The sequence below is a fragment of the Ovis canadensis genome, chromosome 11 (assembly GCF_042477335.2).
Source record: "Ovis canadensis isolate MfBH-ARS-UI-01 breed Bighorn chromosome 11, ARS-UI_OviCan_v2, whole genome shotgun sequence".
Classification (NCBI taxonomy): domain Eukaryota; kingdom Metazoa; phylum Chordata; class Mammalia; order Artiodactyla; family Bovidae; genus Ovis; species Ovis canadensis.
In genome coordinates, this window is record NC_091255.1 from 30,721,256 (window position 1) to 30,742,846 (window position 21,591).

At 44.1% G+C, this 21,591-nt stretch overlaps 1 protein-coding gene across 1 annotated transcript in view; it reads left to right on the plus strand.

Moving 5' to 3' along the window:
* VPS53 (VPS53 subunit of GARP complex) overlaps window positions 1–21,591 on the plus strand; it is a 124,415-nt gene that overhangs the window by 15,246 nt on the left and 87,578 nt on the right. Inside the window, exons 5-7 of the mRNA XM_069603041.1 lie at window positions 14,130–14,216; window positions 17,348–17,463; window positions 19,112–19,231. Coding sequence (XP_069459142.1) covers window positions 14,130–14,216; window positions 17,348–17,463; window positions 19,112–19,231 — 323 coding nt within the window. The remainder of the gene's footprint in view (window positions 1–14,129; window positions 14,217–17,347; window positions 17,464–19,111; window positions 19,232–21,591) is intronic.

Below are 21,591 nucleotides of genomic sequence, written 5' to 3' on the forward strand. Positions count from 1 at the left end.
GCTTTAATTAAATACCCACATGTTTGAAACGTTGTAGATGAGATGAGTCAATACAGTAAGCACGTGAGCTGATATGCTTTGAAACTTAACTTCCACAGCTTCCCAATAATTGAAATGGACCGCTTGAACAGAGGTAGAAAGAGAGGTGACTAGAGGAGTGGGTTAGAAGAAGAAAAAGTTTGCGTGTGAAATTTCAAGAGTAGCCAGACTCAGATCACTAAGAATCACCAAGAGAGGATCAGTCCCAGGACTTCCTTCAGTCTCTTGTGTGGAGCTTGTCTATAATATAACTGTTGCACCGAAGCAAGACTAAGGTTTGGGAGGGGAAGAAAATTATTGCTGTCTTCAGCTCTGCTCACTCAAACTTTGATTTGGAAGAAGCATATAAGATCATTGTAGAACCACCTCCCACCCAGTTCAGGAATCCTTTCTATGACATCTCTGACATTTCATTATCCTGCTTCTGCTTGGATACTTGCAGTGCTAGGCAGCTCACTATTTTGTTATTCCACAGGACCATTTGTTCCAGTTTTGTGCAGCTTTAATTGTAAGAACCTTTTTTTAAAATTTATTTATGTGGCTGCTCCAGATCTTAGTTGCAGCACATGAGATCTTCTGTCTTCATTGGGGCATGCAAGCTTTAGTTGCAGCATGTGGGATCTACTTCCTGACCATGGATCAAACCCAGGCCTCCTGCATTGGGAGCCTGGATTCTTAGACACTGGGGTGTCCCCATCTCTTCTTGATTTCAGGAAACTTTTGCCTTCAGTTCTCTGCTGGGTTCAGAGAGGTTTTGATTTTGCTTTATTTTTTTTTCTCATTGTTAATTTAAGAGCAACACTCTTTCCAGCTTTCTGCATCCTGGGGAAAAGCACAGCTGACCAGTGGCTTTTAATGTAGTTTAATATCAGTTCAGTAATAAGATTTCAGATTCCACACTGCAGCCAATCTTTAAGAGTCTACCACTTTTCCTCAAAAAACTTAGATTTACCATACAAAACCAGCAATATATCCAAAGAGAACACTAATTGAAAAAGATAATGTGTATCTCAGTGTTCATGCATTATTTATATAGCCAAGATATGGAAGCTACCTAAGATATCGATCCATAGATGAATGGATAAAGAAGATGTGAAATACACACACACACACACACACACACACACACTTGGAATACTACTCAGCCATGAAAAAGAGAACAACAAATTTTCCATTTGCAACAACATGGATGGACCCAGAAGATATTATATTTAGTGAAATAAGACAGAGAAAGGCAAGCACTGCATGTTATCACTTATATGTGGAGTCTAAAAAATAAATGAATGAATATAACAAAGCAGAAACATACCTACAGATATAGTGGTTATCATATCTCCCCACAGATAGAGTGGGGAAAGAGAAAGGGAAGGGGAAGAAATATGTGTGTGCTAAGTCGCTTCAGTTGTGTCTGACTGCAACCCCATGGACTGTAGGCTGCTAGGTTCTTCTGTCCATGGGATTCTCCAGGAAAGAATACTGAAGTGGGTTGCCATGCCCTCTTCCATGGATCTTCCCAGAGGCAAAATAGGAATAAGGAATTAAGAGGAACAAACTACTTTGTGTAAAACAAGTAAACTATAAGGATAGTGTACAGCTCAGGGAATATAACCAATATTTTGTGAGTTAGTTTCTGAGTCAGTTATAGATGCTTGAAATTAACATAATATTGTAAATCAGTTATACTTCAGTTTAAAAAAAGAATCTACAGCTTTTCAAGTTTTCCTGTAGTTTCAAAAAGGATTATCCACAAGTACCTGAAAAGGATATTAAAATATTGCTTTCTTTTTTAACTGCCAATCTGTGTGAAGCCAGATTTTCATTATATTTTCCAACTAAAACAACACATGAGAACAGATTCAATATAGAAGCATATATGAGAGTCCAACTGGTGTCTGTTAAAGTGTATACCAAAGATATTTGCAGAGGCATAGAAATAGTGCCACCCTCTCAAATTTGTTTGGAGGAAATACAGTTACTTTTCTTAAAAGCATGTTATTTATATTAACGTGTATTGGGTTTGTTATTTTTTTAATGGATCAATAAATGTTTTTTTAATTTCTCAGTTTTAGTTTCCAGTATGGTATATATCCATAGCTGTAAGCCACATAAACAAAATCTCTTTGGGATCCTCAGTAATATACTTGATAAGAGTATAAAGAGGTCCTGAGATTTAAACATTTCCAGAAATGCTCTTTATAGTGTTTCAGGGCTCAGTAAGCAGGAATGAGAGGCAATTTGTTCTTGATTTTAGTGACAGTGACTGTAGTCCGTGTACTTGTTCATTCACTCGTACAGAAAGGTAGTGCTTTCTCCGTGGTGGGCTCTGTTCCAGGGGCTGGGGATAATACAGTGAACAAAACAAAGGCCCTTCTCTAGAGGTGATGCTGAATGTGCCGGTCTCTCGTTTCCAAATTTTGTGTTAAGGACATATCCTCATGACCTTGGTTCACTAACCCTGTTTGCCAGAAAAGAGATGTTGAATTTTATTCTATGCATTCCCTTCTTCTTTTTAAATATTTATGTGCTTATTTGGTTGTAACCAGTTGTAGTTGTGGCACACAGAATCTTTAGTTGTGGCGTGGAAACTCTCAGGTGTGCACGTGGGATCCAGTTCCCTGACCAGGGGTTGAACCCGAGCTCCCTGCATTGGGAGTGCAGAGCCCCCTTTCACTGGGCCACCAGGGAAGTCCCCTTTCCATCTTCTTCAGATATGAGCATATGGTTTTCCCATTTGATGATTAGCTTAGTGTTGTTTTAAGTACTTAACCTTCTTTAAATACCTACTGGATCATGGTGTTTTGTCCTTTTTTGTTGAATTCTGGTATGATTACCTTGGATTTGCATTTCTGTTCAAAAACTTCATTCCTTTTTCACAACCAAATAGTATTCCATCACGTATACATATCACATTTTGTTTATCCAGTCATGTGTTCCTGGCCATGAACAAAGCCATAATGAGCAGTGACATACAAATATCTGTTTGAGTCCCTGCTTTCATTTCCTTATAGTACATACCCAGGTGTGGAAGCGCTGGATCACATGGTGATTTTTTTAATCATTTCAGTATTTAATCTCTTTGGAAACATTTTTTCCATATTGTTCTGAACTTCAATAATATATGTTTCCTCTTGACAAGCATATGTTCCTGTTTTGTTTTCATTTAATACATATAGACAGTGTGTTTCAGATTAATTATAGGCTTAAGTGTTTGTGTTCGGTACCTAACAATAATGCTGCTGCCCTCTTCAAAACAGAAAACTACCAGGATGATTTCTTTTAGTTAGCATGTCCAGCAGTTGGACTATTTCCTTCCTGACCTTAGAAACACATCAAGTCCCACTTGTGTGCAACACGATTATTGAAAATGGTTTTAGGAAAATAGTATTGCCAAGAAGGAACACTGAAGTTTATTATTCTTCTGAGCCATCTCCATGTAAATTGGCACTCTTCAGGAGCCAAGAAAGAAGGTCAAGCATAGCTTTTGCCATCTGCTTGTTTCCATGTTAAGGGCAGTCACAGGTTTAAACTAGAGTCTCCACATCTAAAGAGGAAAATGCCATTCATCACAACCGTAGCTGCTCTGGCTATCACCCAGGTTACTCTTACTTTTGACTGCTAGCTGTTAGTGATGGAAGGAAAATTCCATCTTTAGTCTGTTTGCCCATTAGAAAAATTGTAGTATAACTGCTGACAGGGTGAGGATTTCTGGATTTTAGATCCCTGACAGAAGTCATCCAGGTGTGTTTGAACAATGAATGGGAATTTGAAACTCTGTTACTTCATGTAAGAACCTGACCTCCTTTTTCCCTCTCCCCTCTTTCATCCATGGAAACACAGAATTTAGAGCAGCATGAATTCGGTTCTTTGGTGGTTCTGTCAACATTTCCATTCATAAATCCCTGTTTTCTGGAGTCTGTAACATAGCTATAAAATTTCCTTTGCTCTAGTTTGGACTCCGAGGTCTCTGGAAGGAGATGAGTTTGGCAAAACCAGAGATAATGCCTTTTTAGTCTGTTTTGCTTTGGTGTTCTGTGGTTGTCTAAATCAAAGCTCTAAAATTCATATAGCATTGGATCACATGCCAGCATTTCTGGCTTTTGTTTCCATGTTATATTGTGGCCCCTCTGAGCAGATGCCACCTTCACCTCTGTTACGTGACGCCTAGAATTTGCACTTTGCGCAGTCTACATTAGGGTCACTCTCATAAGAGCACCCGACCAGAGGAGGGTGTTTCTTCCAGAGATATACTTGCTGACAGGTAAATCTGATGGTCCAAATGCCATCTTCTATAAAACAGAAGAGGTAAACTGAGGGAGTCTTTGTTCCATCTCTGACCTAGTTACTGACCCTTGTCTTCTTGTCACACTTCTGAATTTTCTTGTTCTCAGTCACGTGACAGCAGTAGGGATAGACAGCCAGCTGTTATTCATATGATAATACCACTTGTGCTAGGCCAGGTGCTACACTTTCTTTTTCATCGAATACTTGGAGATTCTGATATTTGGAGATTTGGGTTTCTCAGTTAGCCTCTTGTGGTCCAGTTTCAGCATACTTGTCAGCCCTGTGGTTATTCAGATCTCTAGAAGAAGGACGGTGGAAGCCTAGTGTGTCGTTCTCCATTGATTCACTATAAGCGAAGGCACGTTTTGAGTTGCTTAGCAGGTATGTTTTTACTCTTTTGTCTTAATCTGCAATGCTAATGTTTTATTACAAGATAACCTTGTTTAATCTGAGAAATTCCCTGGCAGTCCAGTGGTTAGGACTCAGCGCTTTCACAGCCAGGGCCCAGGTTTGATCCCTGGTCAAGGAACTAAGATCCATAAGCCATGTGGCCAAAAAAAAACCCCTCCCCGAAACAAATAAACATGTTTCTCTTACATTCTGCAAAATGTTGCATCAATTACTTCGTTCTCACGAAGATGTGCATTAGGCCACCGAGATGTTACTCTCCCTGTTTCACAGGTGCAGGAACAGGCTCACATCTGTTGTATGACTTGCCCCAAAGCACACCGGGTGACCTGTTAATGATAAGGGATTCAGATTTTCTTTTCTTGGCTGTGCCAAGTCTTTGTTGCAGCGTGTGGGCTTCTCTAGCTGTAGCATGCAGGCTCAGTAGTTGTGCCATGAGGGCTTAGTTGCCCACAGCATGTGGAGTCTTAGTTCCCCAGCCAGAGATAGAACCCATATCCCTTGCGTTAGAGAGCAGGTTCTTAACCACTGGACCACCAGGGGAGTCCCTGGGTGCAGATCTTCTGGATCGGTACACATTTACCGGTGTGTACCAAATTCTCTTTTTTTAAACAGTGACAAATTTAAAAAGCAGATTCGGGAACCACTTTTTCTCCACTGCGGACACAGGGGAGTCCAAACAGTGACCTTGACTGTGGCCCCGTTAACCATCTGGACCCCTCTCGGCATGAAGAATCTGGACTAAGAGAAGAGCTCCGGGCAGGCAGGCAGGGAGAACTGAGTATTGACTGCTCACCTTGGTCCTGAGCACAGGGGAGCCGATCCTGAGGGAAGTGGAACAGGAAGAGACAGTCTTCCAGCTGAAACCTGCAGTGGTGGTGGTAGGAGGGGAGCGCAGCCCAAAGGGCTTTGGTACAGAAAGTGCGGAAGTGTTGGTTGTTAAGTCGTGTCTGACTCTTTGCAACCCCATGGACTATAGCCCACCAGGCTCCTCTGTCCATGGGGTTCTCCAGGCAAGAATACTGGAATGGGTTGCCATACCTTTCTCCAGAGATCTTGCCAACCCAGGGATTGAACCTGGGACTCCTGCTTTGCAGGCAGATTCTTTACCATCTGAGCCACCTGGGAAGAAGGGAGCTATAAAAAAAAATCTGCTGAAGGAACATCCAGAAGCCAACCCTGAATGAAGACCCATAGTATAGATGAGCGTTTGTTACTCAGTGACTGCAGTTGGATGTGATGGTAAAATATGGAGGATTTGAATTTAACTTAGCAACTGGAAAGTCCTAGTAGGAAGTAGCCCTTTGTTAAACCTGAGCAGATTGTTCCTTTAAATGTGCCTTCTAAAGTATTGAATTTCTGTACCTTTTATTCAGCAAAAGCAGCTGAGACTCTTGTTTGAACTTTTCCTTCTCCAGCTGCATTTGGAGTTGCTGCTTTAAATGTGCTCATCCTCAGGGGTTACCTTTCATCAATGGAAGCTGTGCTTGAGTACATTCGCCGCACCCCACTATTTCAGGGCAAACAGATTTTAAGTTATGGGCGATAACAGATATACGCAGAACTGTAAAATGTGAATGTTTAGTCTTGTTTGGGTACTGCTGAGCTTGTGTCCCAGCCCCATCTTAGGTCTTTAACTTCTGGCTTGTTTCCTAAACACAATAAAAATGAACCCTTTGGTTCACATCTTTGGGGATGTGGTTTGCAGAAATCATAAATTAAAGTAACTTAGGTGGAACAGAGCCTTTTAACAAATAAGGTGAAAATTACACCTTTTGCCCTTTACATTCTTTTGGTTCTCAAACTTGGAAAGAAAGCTGTCCTTTAAATAAAGCCCCTTTATACCCAGAGTTTCTGAATGGGCTGTGGAAGAATTTGTGTGAGCATCCAGTGCTTTGCCTCTGATGGGTGCCCATCTGGCATTTGTCCGGGGCTGCCGGACCTGGAAGGTACCTGGTGTGTTCGGGGCCTCAGAGGATCGTGATGCTGTGCACATGCAGCCATCCATGGCAGTGAGATTCCTGGAGCCTCTGCTGCTGTTTGGCTCGATCTCGGGGCACAGGCTGCATTGTTTTTATTGCTGAGACTTTTTTAAAGCACCTCTCCTTCAGCTAGGGATGCTTTGTTTCCATAGCAACAGTTCTCAGTGGTGCCAGGCCAGCCAACAGTGTCAAAAGAAGAGCCATTCCATAAATCGAGGATACTCACCCCTAGATGTCTGCCTTTAGTGGATGTCCAGGGTCCCCCTGTTTAGGCCTCATCAGATATGGTCGCCCTTTGCAAGGTTTTCGTGGAATCCCTTGCTTTCCAAATGATTCTGGCATTTATACCTCTTTCTATTGGTCTCATCTTCTAGTTATTTCTATTGATATTTCTTATGTATCCCTCACAAGCTCTTTAAAGGTACGTCCCCCATCTAGCAATCTTTTTCTCTCAGTATCTAGCTTTAGTATAGGCTGTAGGCACTCACTTTTTATTGACAGGGTGAGCAAGAGATTGAAGTTTTCTTCCCCTGGAGAATGGCTCATTTGCAACATGATTTGGCAAGATCATCCCCAGATCCTTGAGCCGCCCTTTTGTGTGCCCTGCAGATGTTGGACTTAACCAGCCTACTTGCATCAGCCTTCGTTCTTAGAGGGATAGTCTCATCTGAAATGTCACACTCCATCTGGGAAACCAGGGAATAATAATGATTACCATTAGTGAGCCCCATTGATGAACTGAGTCTTCCGTCAGGATTCTCTGGGTGACAAAAGACAAGGTCCAGTTCCAACTGGCTTAGGTGAAAGGATCGCTTGGAAGGCTCTATTTATTTATTTATTTGGCTGGCTCCTGATCTTAGTTGTGGCATGTGGGATCTACTTCCCTGACCAGGGATCAAACCCAGGGCCCCTGCACGGGGATTGTGGAGTCCTAGCCACTGGACCACCAGGGAAGTCCCTGGAAGGCTAACTGTGTCGTTTTGAGTAGCCTGTGAAAGAATAGTGTTGCTGCCAGGCTTATCAAACAATGGAAGGTGGCCCTGGAATATGGCCCTGGATCTTCTGGGTCTGTCTCTCCAGGTGTCAGCTTCATCGTCTCTACCTGGAGACCAGCTACCATCTACCCTAATTTCCCATCCTGGGGCTTCCTTCACCAGAGAGAGATGAACTTTGTTTCCCAATTCACTGTGGAAAATCACAGAAAAGTTCCAAGTGGCCCAGCTTGGGCCTGGTCTGCCTCTGGGACATCCAGCTCTGTTAGAACATAGAGGAAAGCTCCCAGGAAGAAGGCAATGTACTGAGTAAACAGTACCCAAGGTGTTTACTGCTAAGCCCTGTTTTCCTTCCTGACAAGTCTTTGGGTTGGGACTATTGTCCCTGTTCTAGGATGATGAGTCTGTGCCTCTTAGATGCTGAGATTGAGTGGCTGGACAGAAATCACACAATAAGTGGCAAGACTGGCATTTTGAATCCCTGTGTGCTGGTTCAAGAACCCCCTGCTTTTTACTAATACTGTGCGTGGCCTTTCCAAACAATAGGAAGGGAACTGACAGACGTAAAGCTGAACAACAGAAATGATAGCAGAGTAAGTGGGAAAATATCGTTTTCTTTCCAGTCACCTTGAACATTAGCCCCTTACTTTTTTTTCAGAGAACTTAAAGCCATATCAGTTCTGAAAATGAGCAGCCTCTTCCTCCTTCCTGTGGTGGCAGCAAATGGGATCTCGGTTTCCAATCCCTGAAAGGCTGCACATGGACTCACGGGATAAAGGCAGCATAATTCGCTCAGAGAGTGAAATTAGAGGCATCTAGGAGCTAGGGGAGGTTAGCTTCTCTAGGCATTTTCATTGGCTCAGATTCTCTCATCTGCACGGGAGGCAGACAGCAGTTCTGGGGTGGGGGGGGCGAGGGGAAAGGGGTGAAAAAAGAAGAAATCAGTGAGGTCTGTGCCAGGCTCCACACTGCTTATCTTCCATGCACATGACCTAGTGAGGCTTAGGTAGACCATTCAGCATCTGCTTCAGGAGGCAAGGAAAATTAAGAATCATGGTTACAGTCAATAATGCACAAAAATACAGAGATAGCATAATTGATTCTGTGAGTCTTGTAGGCCAGCTGAGTGGGTCTCCTTGAATCTCCCATTTGCAGAATCTCAGTCAGTAAAGAGGACGGCCACAGTCACTGCTTCCTAATAGCATCCTCGGGTGCAGGCTGCAACCACGCTCCAGTGCTCAATTCAGAAACTCCGCTAAGGGTGGATTGAAAGCAGACACTTTTGGGTGATTAGTTCTGTTTTTAATCCACATACGGCCTGGAATGGAAAAGTAGCCACATTTTATTTTAATGAGTGTCTAGGGGCAGTGCCAGAATCATTCTTTCAGCACGTTTTCTCATTAGCTAGGTATAAAAGCATTTTAGGGTCATTTAAAAGTAAAGTCTTGACCTTCTGTAGGTCCTAGGATATTTCCAACTACAAAACACTCCTCCTCCAGGGTGGTTGATTATTAGATACCAAATATTAGGGTAGGTGTTGAGAATGGACTTACTTGATGGAGCGAATACTTCAGAAAAACCTTTTGGACTCTGGAAAATGAATTATATTAAATTTCCTCAACTTCAGTACATTGTTATAACAAGCAAAAGTATTCCAGCCTGAAAAACAAAAAAAAATCTGGCAGACAGTTTATCTTTCTTTAAGACTGTGAAATGTAAGATGGTGTGAGTCTTACTTCTTTGCTGAAAAAGTGGTACCGTAAGCAGAGACAGTTCTGGTAGGATGCCAGATGGAGAAGAAGAGAGAAAGAGAGACAGAAACCCTTTCTCTGAGAAAGGACTGTGGAAGCTTCTTCAGCCTTGAGATCGAAGAATAGGATGTGGCCCTTCTTGCCTTTCCTTTCACTGAATGTCATGTGTCTTAGGGGATTTGGGTGAAGAACACTTTGGCTTTAATCCCATCAGCACATCTTTAGACCATGACCTGACCAACAAGATCACAGAATTGGATGCACAATTCTGTGCAATTGGATGCTGTTCCACAAAAAGTGAGTCTTTTTTGATGGAAACTTGCCAGCAGGGGCCTCTGCAGTACTTTTTCACACAATGGCCAAACATTTTTTAGAAGGTCCAGTAGGTTGAGAATTTACTCACTTCTGGCAGCATTGGGGGCTTTAAACTTTACATTAGCCAAATAGATAACAGTTACAGAAAGTGGGATGCTGTGGTTTTGAACCATTGCTTACAGTGGTGCCTGGAGAAAGGGAGGGCTGTGCTCATTCAGAGCAGTAACTTAGCACTGCTGCTCTTCTGAGAAGTACCCCATGGGATTTATAATCTGTTGGCAAATATTTGTCAAGTTCTAACTGTGCTCCAGCTTTGGTTAGATGCTGTAGTAGAGGTGAAAGTAGTGAAAGTTATTTGCTCGGTTGTGTCCGACTCTTTGCAACCCCATGGACTATAGCCTGCCAGGCCTATCTGTCCATGGGATTCTCCAGGCAAGAATACTGGAGTGGATAGCTAGTCTCTTCTCCAGGGGATTTTCCCAACCCAGGGATTGAACCCAGGTCTCCTCCATTGCAGGAAGATTCTTTACCATCTGAACCACCAGGGAAGCCCTTAGATGAGTTGATGCTTTGTTATCAGAGTCATTTTGGATAGTGAGAAGGAGCTATTGGTAATTATACTTAGACAGTCCTTCTCTTCTGTGATTGTCCTGTTACCCACTCTCCCATCTACTTCCCTATCAATTTCTCCTCTTTTCGTTTTCTCTCTTATCTTCACATATCAAAAGCTTTATGAAAAAAATAGTTAAACCAGGAGTCAGCAAGCTTTTTCTGTTAAGGACCGGGTAGTAAATGTTTTAGATTTTATATATCATCTGGTCTCTGACAAAAACCCTTCCATGCTGTTATGTGGTACATGTTCAGTTCAGTCGCTCAGTCATGTTCGACTCTTTGTGACACCATGAATTGCAGCACACCAGGCCTCCCTGTCCATCACCATCTCCCAGAGTTCACTCAGACTCATGTGCATCAAGTCAGTGATGCCATCCAGCCATCTCATCCTCGGTCGTCCCCTTCTCCTCCTGCCCCTAATCCCTCCCAGCATCAGAGTCTTTTCCAATGAGTCAACTCTTCGCATGAGGTGGCCAAAGTACTGGAGTTTCAGCTTTAGCATCATTCCTTCCGAAATCCCAGGGCTGATTTCCTTCAGAATGGACTGGTTGGATCTCCTTGCAGTCCAAGGGACTCTCAAGAGTCTTTTCCAGTTCAAAGCGCCACAGTTCAAAAGCGTCAATTCTTCAGCGCTCAGCTTTCTTTACAGTCCAACTCTCACATCCATACATGACCACTGGAAAAACCATAGCTTTGACTAGTCGGACCTTTGTTGGCAAAAAAATGTCTCTGCTTTTGAATATGCTATCTAGGTTGGTCATAACTTTTCTTTTGAGGAGTAAGCGTCTTTTAATTTCATGGCTGCAGTCACCATCTGCAGTGATTTTGGAGCCCAGAAAAATAAAGTCTGACACTGTTTCCACTGTTTCCCCATCTATTTGCCATGAAGTGATGGGACCAGATGCCATGATCTTAGTTTTCTGAATGTTGAGCTTTAAGCCAACTTTTTCACTCTCCAGTTTCACTTTCATCAAGAGGCTTTTTAAGTTCCTCTTCACTTTCTGCCATAAGGGTGGTGTCATCTGCATATCTAAGATTATTGATATTTCTCCTGTAAAACCTAAATGAAAGGGATTAGAACGATCCAAGCCAACACTGTTTACAGAATCAGGTGTGGCAGCCTAGATTTTGCCCTGAGGCACCATTTGCTGGTCCCTGCTCTCATGCACACCGCCTCCACTTTGTCACACCACTGTCCACTCCTGTTCCCTTGATTCCGCTGAAACCGTTCCTGTCAAGGTCATCAGTGACTTCCCTGGTGTTCATTTTGGTGGCAGTCTTCTGTCCTAATCTTACATGAATTTTCTCTTATGGAAACACAAAAGACCCAAATAGTCAAAGCAATCTTGAGAAAGAAAGATGAAGTTAAAGGAAGCAGGCTCTGTGACTTCAGACTATACTACAAAGCAACAGCAATCAAAACAGTATGGCACTGGCACAAAAACAGATCATTTATTACTTTTTCACATTTTAATTTTGTTAGAACTTGATTTTGGTTTGTCATCATCTGAGGAACTCTAATGTTGGTCAGTATTACAGTCAGCAGTGCTCAGCAGAATCTTATATCCTGGCTGTGAGGAAGTAAATATTATAAATAAAGAAGCGAATTCCTAGGAGGGATGGGAAGGTGCAGTAGATGGGCACAGATTCACTGGGGCTGTGGCTGAGGATAGGAAGTGTCCAACAGTGAGCAGGTCTAGAGGTGGTGAGTGAGAGGGAAGAATAATAGTATGTCTGTATGTATGTATGTATGTATGTATGTATGTATGTATGTATGTATGTATCCATCTATCCATAGGTGCAAACAGACATTTGCCCAGGCTGGTCATAAGCCTGGAAATAGATCTAGTTAGTATCTGTGCAGTCTTTTACACCTGTTATGTCATTGAATCCTCCCAACACCACTGGAAGTAGGTTGCATTGTCACCACTTTGCAGATGAGGAAACCGATCCCCAGAGAGGTTGTCCAGCTGGTATATGACAGCACAGGGAGGCCTCAGACACCTGCCTTCTGGCTGGAACGTGGCGGGACCTGTCACTGCTCCACAGCTGTTTTGGGGGTGCTGAATCTGGGAGTGAGGAAGGCAGGATGGTGGGGAGCAGAGAGGACACAGTTGCTGAATGAGGCGTCCTTTCAGGAGGGAATGGGGTTGAGGGGCTGCTCAGGGAGACCCAGTTCCATTCCATCACCCATTTGGACTGGTTACTCCTCTTTAGGTAACATATCCCAAATTACGGATACCAATGCCAGTTGTTGTTCTGAGACCAAACCGTCTGATGATTAAAATACCTTAGTCCAGACGGCAGACATGACCAGCATAAAAGCTCCTTTGCTCCCCAGCCTTGGTAGTTACAAGTTCAGTGATCCAGCAGAGCAGATGCACACTCTGCCTGCCCCGGGAGGTGGTATGAACAGCTGTTTATTCAAATAGCATCACCTCAGTCTTAGCAACAAACGGGCAAAGGAAGTTGAGACAGTCTCACGCAGCAGTTCGGCATTCCTCGTCCCCAGCCTGAAACCCCTGCCGATCCCAGAGATGGAAGAAGGTCAGAAGAGACCTCTGTCAGGGCTGAGCCACATTAGGTGAGATACTCCAGACGGAGGAAGTAGTCCCAGCGTCAGAACAAGCAGCCTCCCAGAAGCCAGGGAAGGACGGGGAGACAGAGTCCCTCCTTCCAGCCGGGGAAGAACTACCTGCCCAGGAAGCTGCCTTAAGTTTGCATTTTGAGGATGTTTTTCAGCAAAAAGGAAAACGTGTTAGTTTGTAGTCCAGAGGCAGCTCTACCTCTGGCTTCTGCTGAAGGTGAAGGTTCAGATCTGTCAGGGCTTTTGTCCTCCCGCCTACCCCTCCGCTTTGCTGTCCTCTTTCCTCTGTCAGGGTGTTCTCTGGGAGGCTGGCTGTTTGTCCCATGCAGGCACAGATGGCCACACACAGACTTACTACATTTTTAAAGGGCTCAGGAGGCCCCGTTAAGACAGGCCACGCTTAAATCCAAAATAAATGAACTGCGTTCGATGAAATAAAGCTTGAGTTCTTCAGGCCGCTGCCTCCCTCACCGGTATGTGTGTTCTGCTAGTGTGCAACTGAGCACCTTCTCCACTTCGCAGATGCTCCTTCCCAGACTCGCACGATTGCAGCTGAGGGTTGTAATGCTTTTCATGGCTGTCATCTTGGTGGGGATTTATTTCAGTGGAAACATTTGGCTCGCCATTAGCTTTCTGTGTCCCTTTGTAACTTCTTTGATTTCTAAGTGGGGTACCTAGAAATGTCTTTAAGGTTGGCCACAGTTCTGGAGTCCCCATGAACAGCTGTGATTTTTTTTTTTTTTGAAGGCTCCATCTTCAGGAACTTCCAAAATCTGGAGCATCTCCTACCCTCAACTTAGAGCCACCTCTGTGTGTCTGCAGGCTTTTGAAGGTTACCGCATATGTGTGCACACGCACACACACAGATGTGCATTCCTGTTTATTTGTTGTCATCAGTATGTGTAGTGTTCACTGAGATAGAGGGAAATAGTTTAGTTTTTAAATGAAAACTTTATGATTCAACTTGGCAAGAACCCTGAATGTTTATCTGCCTGTATACAAATGCTGGACTCCCTTTGTCTCTGCTGCCCAGGACTCAGGTGAAATCGTCCACACAAGTGCAACGAAGCAAGAGAGCTTTAGGCATTTTCCTCTGAGGCTGCACTTGACCATAGTGTAGGGACAATGCTGCTTTGTGTTTCATTTATTCCTCTCATTCTAGGCACTTGAAGAGGCCCAGAAAGCGATACAGCAGCTTTTTGGAAAAATCAAAGATATCAAAGACAAAGCAGAAAAATCAGAGCAAATGGTGAGTTGAGGTTTCCTCCTGACGTTTTTGTACCAGCAGAGGAGGCTGACTTGTCATCCAGTCATGTACTGGTTAATAGACTTGTTCTTCCCCCTTGCCACCAACCACACCCAACGTCTCCAACTCCAGCCCTGGGAGGACATACCACACCCATTCAGGAGGAGCCACGAGACACGCAGTGACTCACCCTCCCTGCTGCCCGGCATCTGCAGCCCTCTCTTTAAGTAGGGAAAGTTCTTTTCTTTTCCTTCCCCAAAATAGCTTCCTAGTCATTTTGGATTTCTCTCTCTAACATTTGTTTGCATCACGCATTTCTCAGTTCAGATGTACGACATGTGATACCACTTGAAAACTGGACTTGGATCTGGCGGGTGGGCTGCATCCCACTGGTGAGACACCCTCAGGGGTTTAAGGTCTCCCTCTACCAGTGGTCCCCTCCGGGGATGTGTTCATCTGCCGACCAAGGGGCCCACCAGTTTTTTCCATTCTAAATAGGAAGAATGAAATGTGAAAGTGAAGTTGCTCAGTTGTGTCAGACTCTTTTAGACCCCATGGACTGTAGCCTACCAGGCTCGTTTGTCTATGGGATTTTCCAGGCAATAGTACTGGAGTGGGTTGCCATTTTCTTCTCCAGGGTCCTCTTCTCCCTCCTACTCATTTTGGTCACATGGATTCCTGCTGCTGCTGCTGCTAAGTCGCTTCAGTCGGGTCCGACTGTCTGCAACCCCATAGATGGCAGCCCACCAGACTCCCCCGTCCCTGGGATTCTCTAGGCAAGAACACTGGAGTGGGTTGCCATTTCCTTCTCCAATGCATGAAAGTGAAAAGTGAAAGTGAAGTCGCTCAGTCGTGTCCAACTCTTTGCAACCCCATGGACTGCAGCCTTCCAGGCTCCTCCGTCCATGGGATTTTCCAGGCAAGAGTACTGGAGTGGGTTGCCATTGCCTTCTCCAACACAGACTCCTAAACCCTCACAAACTTCTCTCCCTACGTCTTGTTATAATCTACTCGGGAACAGACCCAAGGTCACACTCCCAAGGATCCTGCACTTCTCGTCAGTGCCCGTTCAGCAGGGTTGGGCAGGATGTGGAACATGGGCGGGGCAGGCCTGGTTTCAGTGGTGGACATGGGGGGGTCAGTTTGATATCATTAGTGAGCAGCACAGCCTCAAACCACCTGCCTTCAGATCCACCCTCTCTCCTGACTCCCTGTGGGCCTCAAACACGTTATTGATATTTACCCTCTCGGTACCTCTGTTTCCTCACTGTGAAGTGGAGGTGATAGTCGTGCATACGTCATGCGATTGTGGGAATTCATTGAGCACTTAGGATCTTGCTCTGCTGGGAGCAGTGAGCCCCTGAGGAGGAGCAGAATGGGACGGATTCTTGAGATGAGGCGAAGGAAGAATGTTCAGGATTTAATGACTGATTTTCCCTGGTGGTGCAGAGGTTAAAGCGTCTGCCTGCAATGTGGGAGACCTGGGTTCAATCCCTGGGTCAGGAAGATCCCCTGGAAAAGGAAATGGCAACCCACTCCAGTATTCTTGCCTGGAGAATCCCATGGACGGAGGAGCTTGGTGGGCTACAGTCCACGGGTCGCAAAGAGTCGGACACGACTAAGCGACTTCACTTCACTTAGTGACGCAGGGGTGAGAAGCGTCACAGATGATGCTGACTTTTAGCATAGTAGTTAAAGACCCCTGACGCTTGCAGTGGAGCTAAGTAACCCAGGAAGAGAGGCAGGGATTTTTTTTTTTTTTGGTGGAAAGGAAAATGATGATTTATTTCAGTGTTGGAAGGGAATGATCCAATTATAGGGCCACACTCCTATATGCTATCCATTCTTGATCTTCTTTTCCCCCAAACATACTTATTTAGTAAACACATGATAGGTTTTTTACCCCCCAGGGCCCGCAATAGAAATAGAGACATTTTGGTAGCCTGCGGGTCATATAGAGAGAAGACTTGATGGGGCAAGTCCCTGGAAAGAGACCTTTTCCTGCTAAGATCCAATCCGCCTTGCAGGACTGTGAGTGTGGAACTGAGCTATTCAGGTCATGAACCTTTACTTTATAGCTTCACCAAGGTTGATCAAACTGAAAAATCAGGTCACATGATCTTAACTGACTGGGCTTTTTCACTTTTAATGGGGGATCTATCTTTAATGGGAGAATGTTTGTGCCTGCTATCCTTTCCTTCAGATGTCAAAGAACCTGGGGAACCAAATGGCTTGCTCTTCAGAAAATTTCTTGGTCAGCATGGACTCGGACAGTTGAGTGGAGAAGTCCGCCTAGATGTTAATAAAGTTGGAGAATTGTTCCCATCTCACTACTGAATGTACTTTTCTAGTGACTGAAATACATTATGTTGGCCAAAAAGTTCATTCGGATTTTTCTAGCCAATCTTATGAAAAAGCAAATAAACTTTTTGGCCAACCCAGTACTAACAGTCCCAACTACACTGTTTCTTTCTCTTGGATTCCCCCCAACACCACCACCACCATCAGCCCTGTTGGAGTTTTACTCCCTCAATTGCCTTCTCTGCCTGAAGACTCTCCTCTTACGATACTATGTTAAGCTTATTTTGCATGGGTTACGTTTTAGTCTTCTTGAAATTTGAGAAGAAATTTTTCTTTGTGGAGACTGGACAATGAACCCTAGTTCCACGAATAAAGAACATCTCAATAGAATTAGCCAACTCACACTATTCATTTTGTACCAAACCTAGTTGCTCCGTTGCAGAAGGCCATGTCCTTGTGGCAGTGTACGTTCCTGGCCTTGTTCAGGAGGAGATCCACTGTCCTCGGCTCCTGGACCCCATGTGCTCCACACTCAGTTACTATTAGGATCACACCGTTTGGGGTGAAGAGTAAAGTTCATTTCATTCTTACAACTGAGGATTTTGTAGCCCCGGATAAAGTCTGCTGAAGAAATGCCAAATTAAATGTAAACGGGCTGATTGGAAATTATTTTGGGTCTGCATTGGGAAAACACCTGTGTTTTCTCCAAGGGCTAGCTCGAGATGTATTTGTCCTCACTTTGTTTGCATTGTTTTCTTGTGAGGCCACTTCCAGACGCGTTGACATCCATCTTAACCATCCTCCTTTTTCTCCTGTGGTTTTGCACTGTTCAGGTGAAGGAAATCACCCGCGACATTAAGCAGTTAGATCACGCCAAACGCCACCTGACCACCTCAATCACAACGCTGAACCACCTGCACATGCTGGCGGGTGGCGTGGATTCCCTCGAGTAAGCACGCAGGCGGTCTGCCCCGGGTCCACGGGAAACGAATGAGTCACAGAGGAAACGGCACCGTAGGTTTAATTGCTCCTCAGCCAGGAGCGTCTCCCCACTCTGCCTCACTCTGCCTCACTTCCTACACATCGGTCTCAGATGTTGAGACACCACTTTTGTTTTGTGCCCTCGGGTGCTTAACATCTAACAAACGCCTGAGACTTTGAGGTGACTAAAGGGGGCCTGGAGCGCTTGCGGAGAATGACTGCAAGAACACGGGTCATTTCCGTGTGATAGATCTCTACCTTGGGGGTTGACAGGAGACGTAGGGCTGTGTAGTCACATACCCCAACCTCTGCCTCGGCAAGTTTTCCTACTGGTCTTGGGTTGAGTTTCAGTGGCATTGAAGGTGCCTAATGGAAACAGATCCTTAATTGATCATCCAGCCCACTTTGCTTTTTTTCAACCCACTTGTTCAAAGATGGAAGCTTCCCATTTGGCTTGTAAAGCATCTGTAGGGAATGGTACATGAGAACATGGGTAGTAGTATTAAAAGGAGGAGCTGGTTACTGACCACAAGGAAGCAGCCCCAAAAGGCCTCCTTTACCAGCAAGACTCTGACCTTCCTATTTGCTCCTGTGGTCTCTCCCAGGCTAAGAATTCCCCTGGTCCCAACCTCAGCATAATCTCACGGGTGGGCAGAGAAAGAGCACCTTCCTAGGAATATAGACACAGTATCCAAAGTCTGGTTGAGTCAGGTGCAGGCTCTTCCTGGTCTCTCCCTGATGTCACACGGGCTCCAGCAATCCCTGGCTAGTGACTGGAAGAGCAGTGTCCTCATCCCTTTCTCCCGGTGCTCCGTGCTTTCTGCCAAACCAGCAGACCAGACAGCAGTAGCCACATAACTCCTTGGCTTGAACTTGATCCAGTCTCTTTAAGTGCTTTGAAAGGGAAGTCATAAATTATACATTTAATTAAAAAACCCAACCCTAATGAAAACTTTAGATCTGATAGTTTGTTCCTTCCTTGCTGTAACTGTTGATTTTATCAGCATCCTTTTATTTAAGCTTCATTAACCTTAGCAGTAGGGAAACTAAACATACCTAAACATTCACAGAGTTGCTTAATCTTGGCTTAAACTCTACAGATTTGAGTTAATGTTTAAGTGCATATAAATGCTCTTTGTTGTATCCTGGGAAGATGTGTTTGGTTTGCTCAAATGCCATAACTGTCAAGTAATAACATGCTTGCCCCTGTTCTCTGTCAAAAGCCAGCTATTCTGTAATACCCAACCCAAATCCCAAATTCGTAGTCTTTCCATATTCCCCTCTCCCAACCCAGTGGGACTTCATCACTCACACAGTCTTGTACCTCCCAGAGCACACAGTTTGGACTTATGTTTAGAGCTGCATTTGTCCTACTTGGTACTACTTAAATGTCCTTGTCACTGTCCTGACTCACTCATGTCCCTTTGTGGATTTGAACTTGGTGCTATTCCCCCCTCCCACCCCGCGGCATAGGACTATATATATTCAGTGCTCAGGAATGCTTATTATTGTAAGTTGAGTTGCTGTCTACTTTAGAGCCAGACTAGGTTGGTCCATATCTGTATCTTGTGTCCCTAGTGTTTTTCTAGAACCCTCAACTTCCTGTTTCCTTGCAGAGCCATGACCAGGCGAAGGCAGTATGGAGAAGTTGCTAATCTTCTTCAGGGCGTGATGAATGTTCTGGAGCACTTCCACAAATATATGGGCATTCCACAGATCCGGCAGCTTTCTGAAAGGTAAAATTTCATTGGAGAAAATGATCTTCCCTTTTAAGGAAAGATGGTGCTAGGAGGTGCTTAAGCGCTCAGCTCAGGAAGTTCAGTGTGGTATCTCACTGGGAGGAAGCTTGGAGGTCACCTGACCTGCTTCTCTCTGATGTAGATGTTCCCTCTTTGTCCCCCCTACCAGCTCCTAACCACGCTATCTAAAGCTCCCTGTATCAGGTAGTTGCTGGCCTGTCTCATGGGAGTGGCTGCTGACATCTCTCAGCTGCCCAGGGCTCCATTTGTTAGGGAAACCCTTCTCGTTGTCTGTTTCCTTGTAAAAAATCAACACAGTCCAGGACTCAGTGGCTGACGACAACAGTCATTTTGCTCATGCAATCTAGCCTGGCCCAGCAGGGACGGCTCATCTCTGCTCCAAGCACCATCAGCCAGGATGGCTCCAGGAGGGGATGGAGGATCCACTGATTTACTCTCATGGCTGACAGATTGGTGCTTGCCATCGGCTGGGACCTCAGCCAGGTAGTCCTCCTGGCCGGTTGGCTTCCCCTAGATGAAGTGGTGCTAGGGCCCAGAAATGAGCACCCCCAAGATGCTCTAAGAACCAGGTCTTAGAAGTCACATAAGGTCACTTCTGTGGTCACCTGGCCTTCAGAATTCAAGAGGAAGGAACATGGCTGCCCCCACCCCCAATGGGAGGAGTGTCAAAGTCACACTGGTATACAGAGCTCGTGGGAGGAGAGACTGCTATGGCAGTCTTTGCAAATAACAGCCTGCCCTTGAACTTCAGGTGTAACAAAATGATGACTTAACCTCTTTACATTTGTTCTTTCCATCCTATTCTATTGAGTTTTGACCCCAGATTTAGAGCCAATAGAAAGAAAGGCAGATGCTTAAAGAGAGAGAGTGGGGGATTTAATGCCTTGTCTGTTAAAAGTAGCAGCAGGAAAGATAGTAAGACCCAGACAGTCACAATTGATGGATCCTAACCCTTTTTTGGCTACAAAGAAGAAATAAAGAGGCCGGTACTCAGCAGGAACCATCCTTTTTAACTCTGCCTTCTGATAAGACCTAATGGCTACAGGCCTCTCTCTTTTCCTAAGTGTCTTTATTTTTAATTATATAACTAATACACATGTACGTTTTCTTTATTTAAAAAAAAGTCAATATACAGATGAAACTTAAGTCCTCTTTAGCGATACCTGATGTCCCACTGCTACCCATAGCGCTAGTTACTATTATCAGTTTAATTCTCATCCTCTAGATTTTTTTTCTGTGCGTTTAAATAAATCTTTAGTTTTAGATTGTGCGTTTATTTTGCTTTGTTTTGTTTTAAATAAATGATCTCATACCATATGCTTCATTCTGAATCTTTCTTTTTGTTTTTAACTTAAGAGTATATTTTAGAGGTTTCACCACTTCAGTGTATACAAACCTAACTCATTTTTTAAAATTGATGCATTGAGTTCTATAGTATAACATACCACAGATTATTTAATGATTTTCATATCACTAGACCGTTTGTTTCTGATTTGAAAAATACACTCCTTCTTACACATCTGCAATTTTTCTATGATAAATTCTGGGTAATAGGTCATGTGCATTTAAAATTTTAATAACTGGGAGGGGGGTTCAGGATGGGGAACACGTGTGCACCCATGGCAGATTCATGTTGATGCATGGCAAAACCAATACAACATTGTAAAGTAATTAGTCTCCAATTAAAATTAATAAATTTAAATTAAAAATAAATCAATAAAATAAAATTTTAATAACTGCTGTTCCTTTGCCCTCCAAAGTAGCTTAATTTATTTATAGGACCGTCTGAACAGTGTGTGAGTACCCATTTCCCCTTATCTTCAACAATACTTGATTTGGTTAATTTTCCTTTTCATTTATCTGATGGATAAAAAATGGTACCTAATTCCTTTCATTTTCATTTATCTGGCAACTAGTGAGATTAGTTTTCTTTTCATTTGACTGTTAGTCATTTGTATTTCCTCTGTGAGATGCCGGTATGTATCCTTTGCCTGTTTGTCTGTTGGGTGACTTGTGTGCTGTGCTTAGTCGCTCAGTGGTGCCTGACTCTTGTGACTCCATGGACTGTTGCCTGCCAGGCTCCTCTGTCCATGGGGTTCTCTAGGCAAGAGTACTGGAGTGGGTTGCCATGCCCTCCTTCAGGGGATCTTCCTAGCCCAGGGATCCAACCCAGGTCTCCCGCATTGCAGGTGCATTCTTTACTGTCTAAGGCACCTTATCCCTTCCTTATTAATCTGTAGGAATTCTCTGTGTGTTCTGGATACCAAGCCTTTGTCAGATTTTTTTTTTTCAGATTTTTAAAAATGTATTTATTTTATTATTTATATAATTTTATT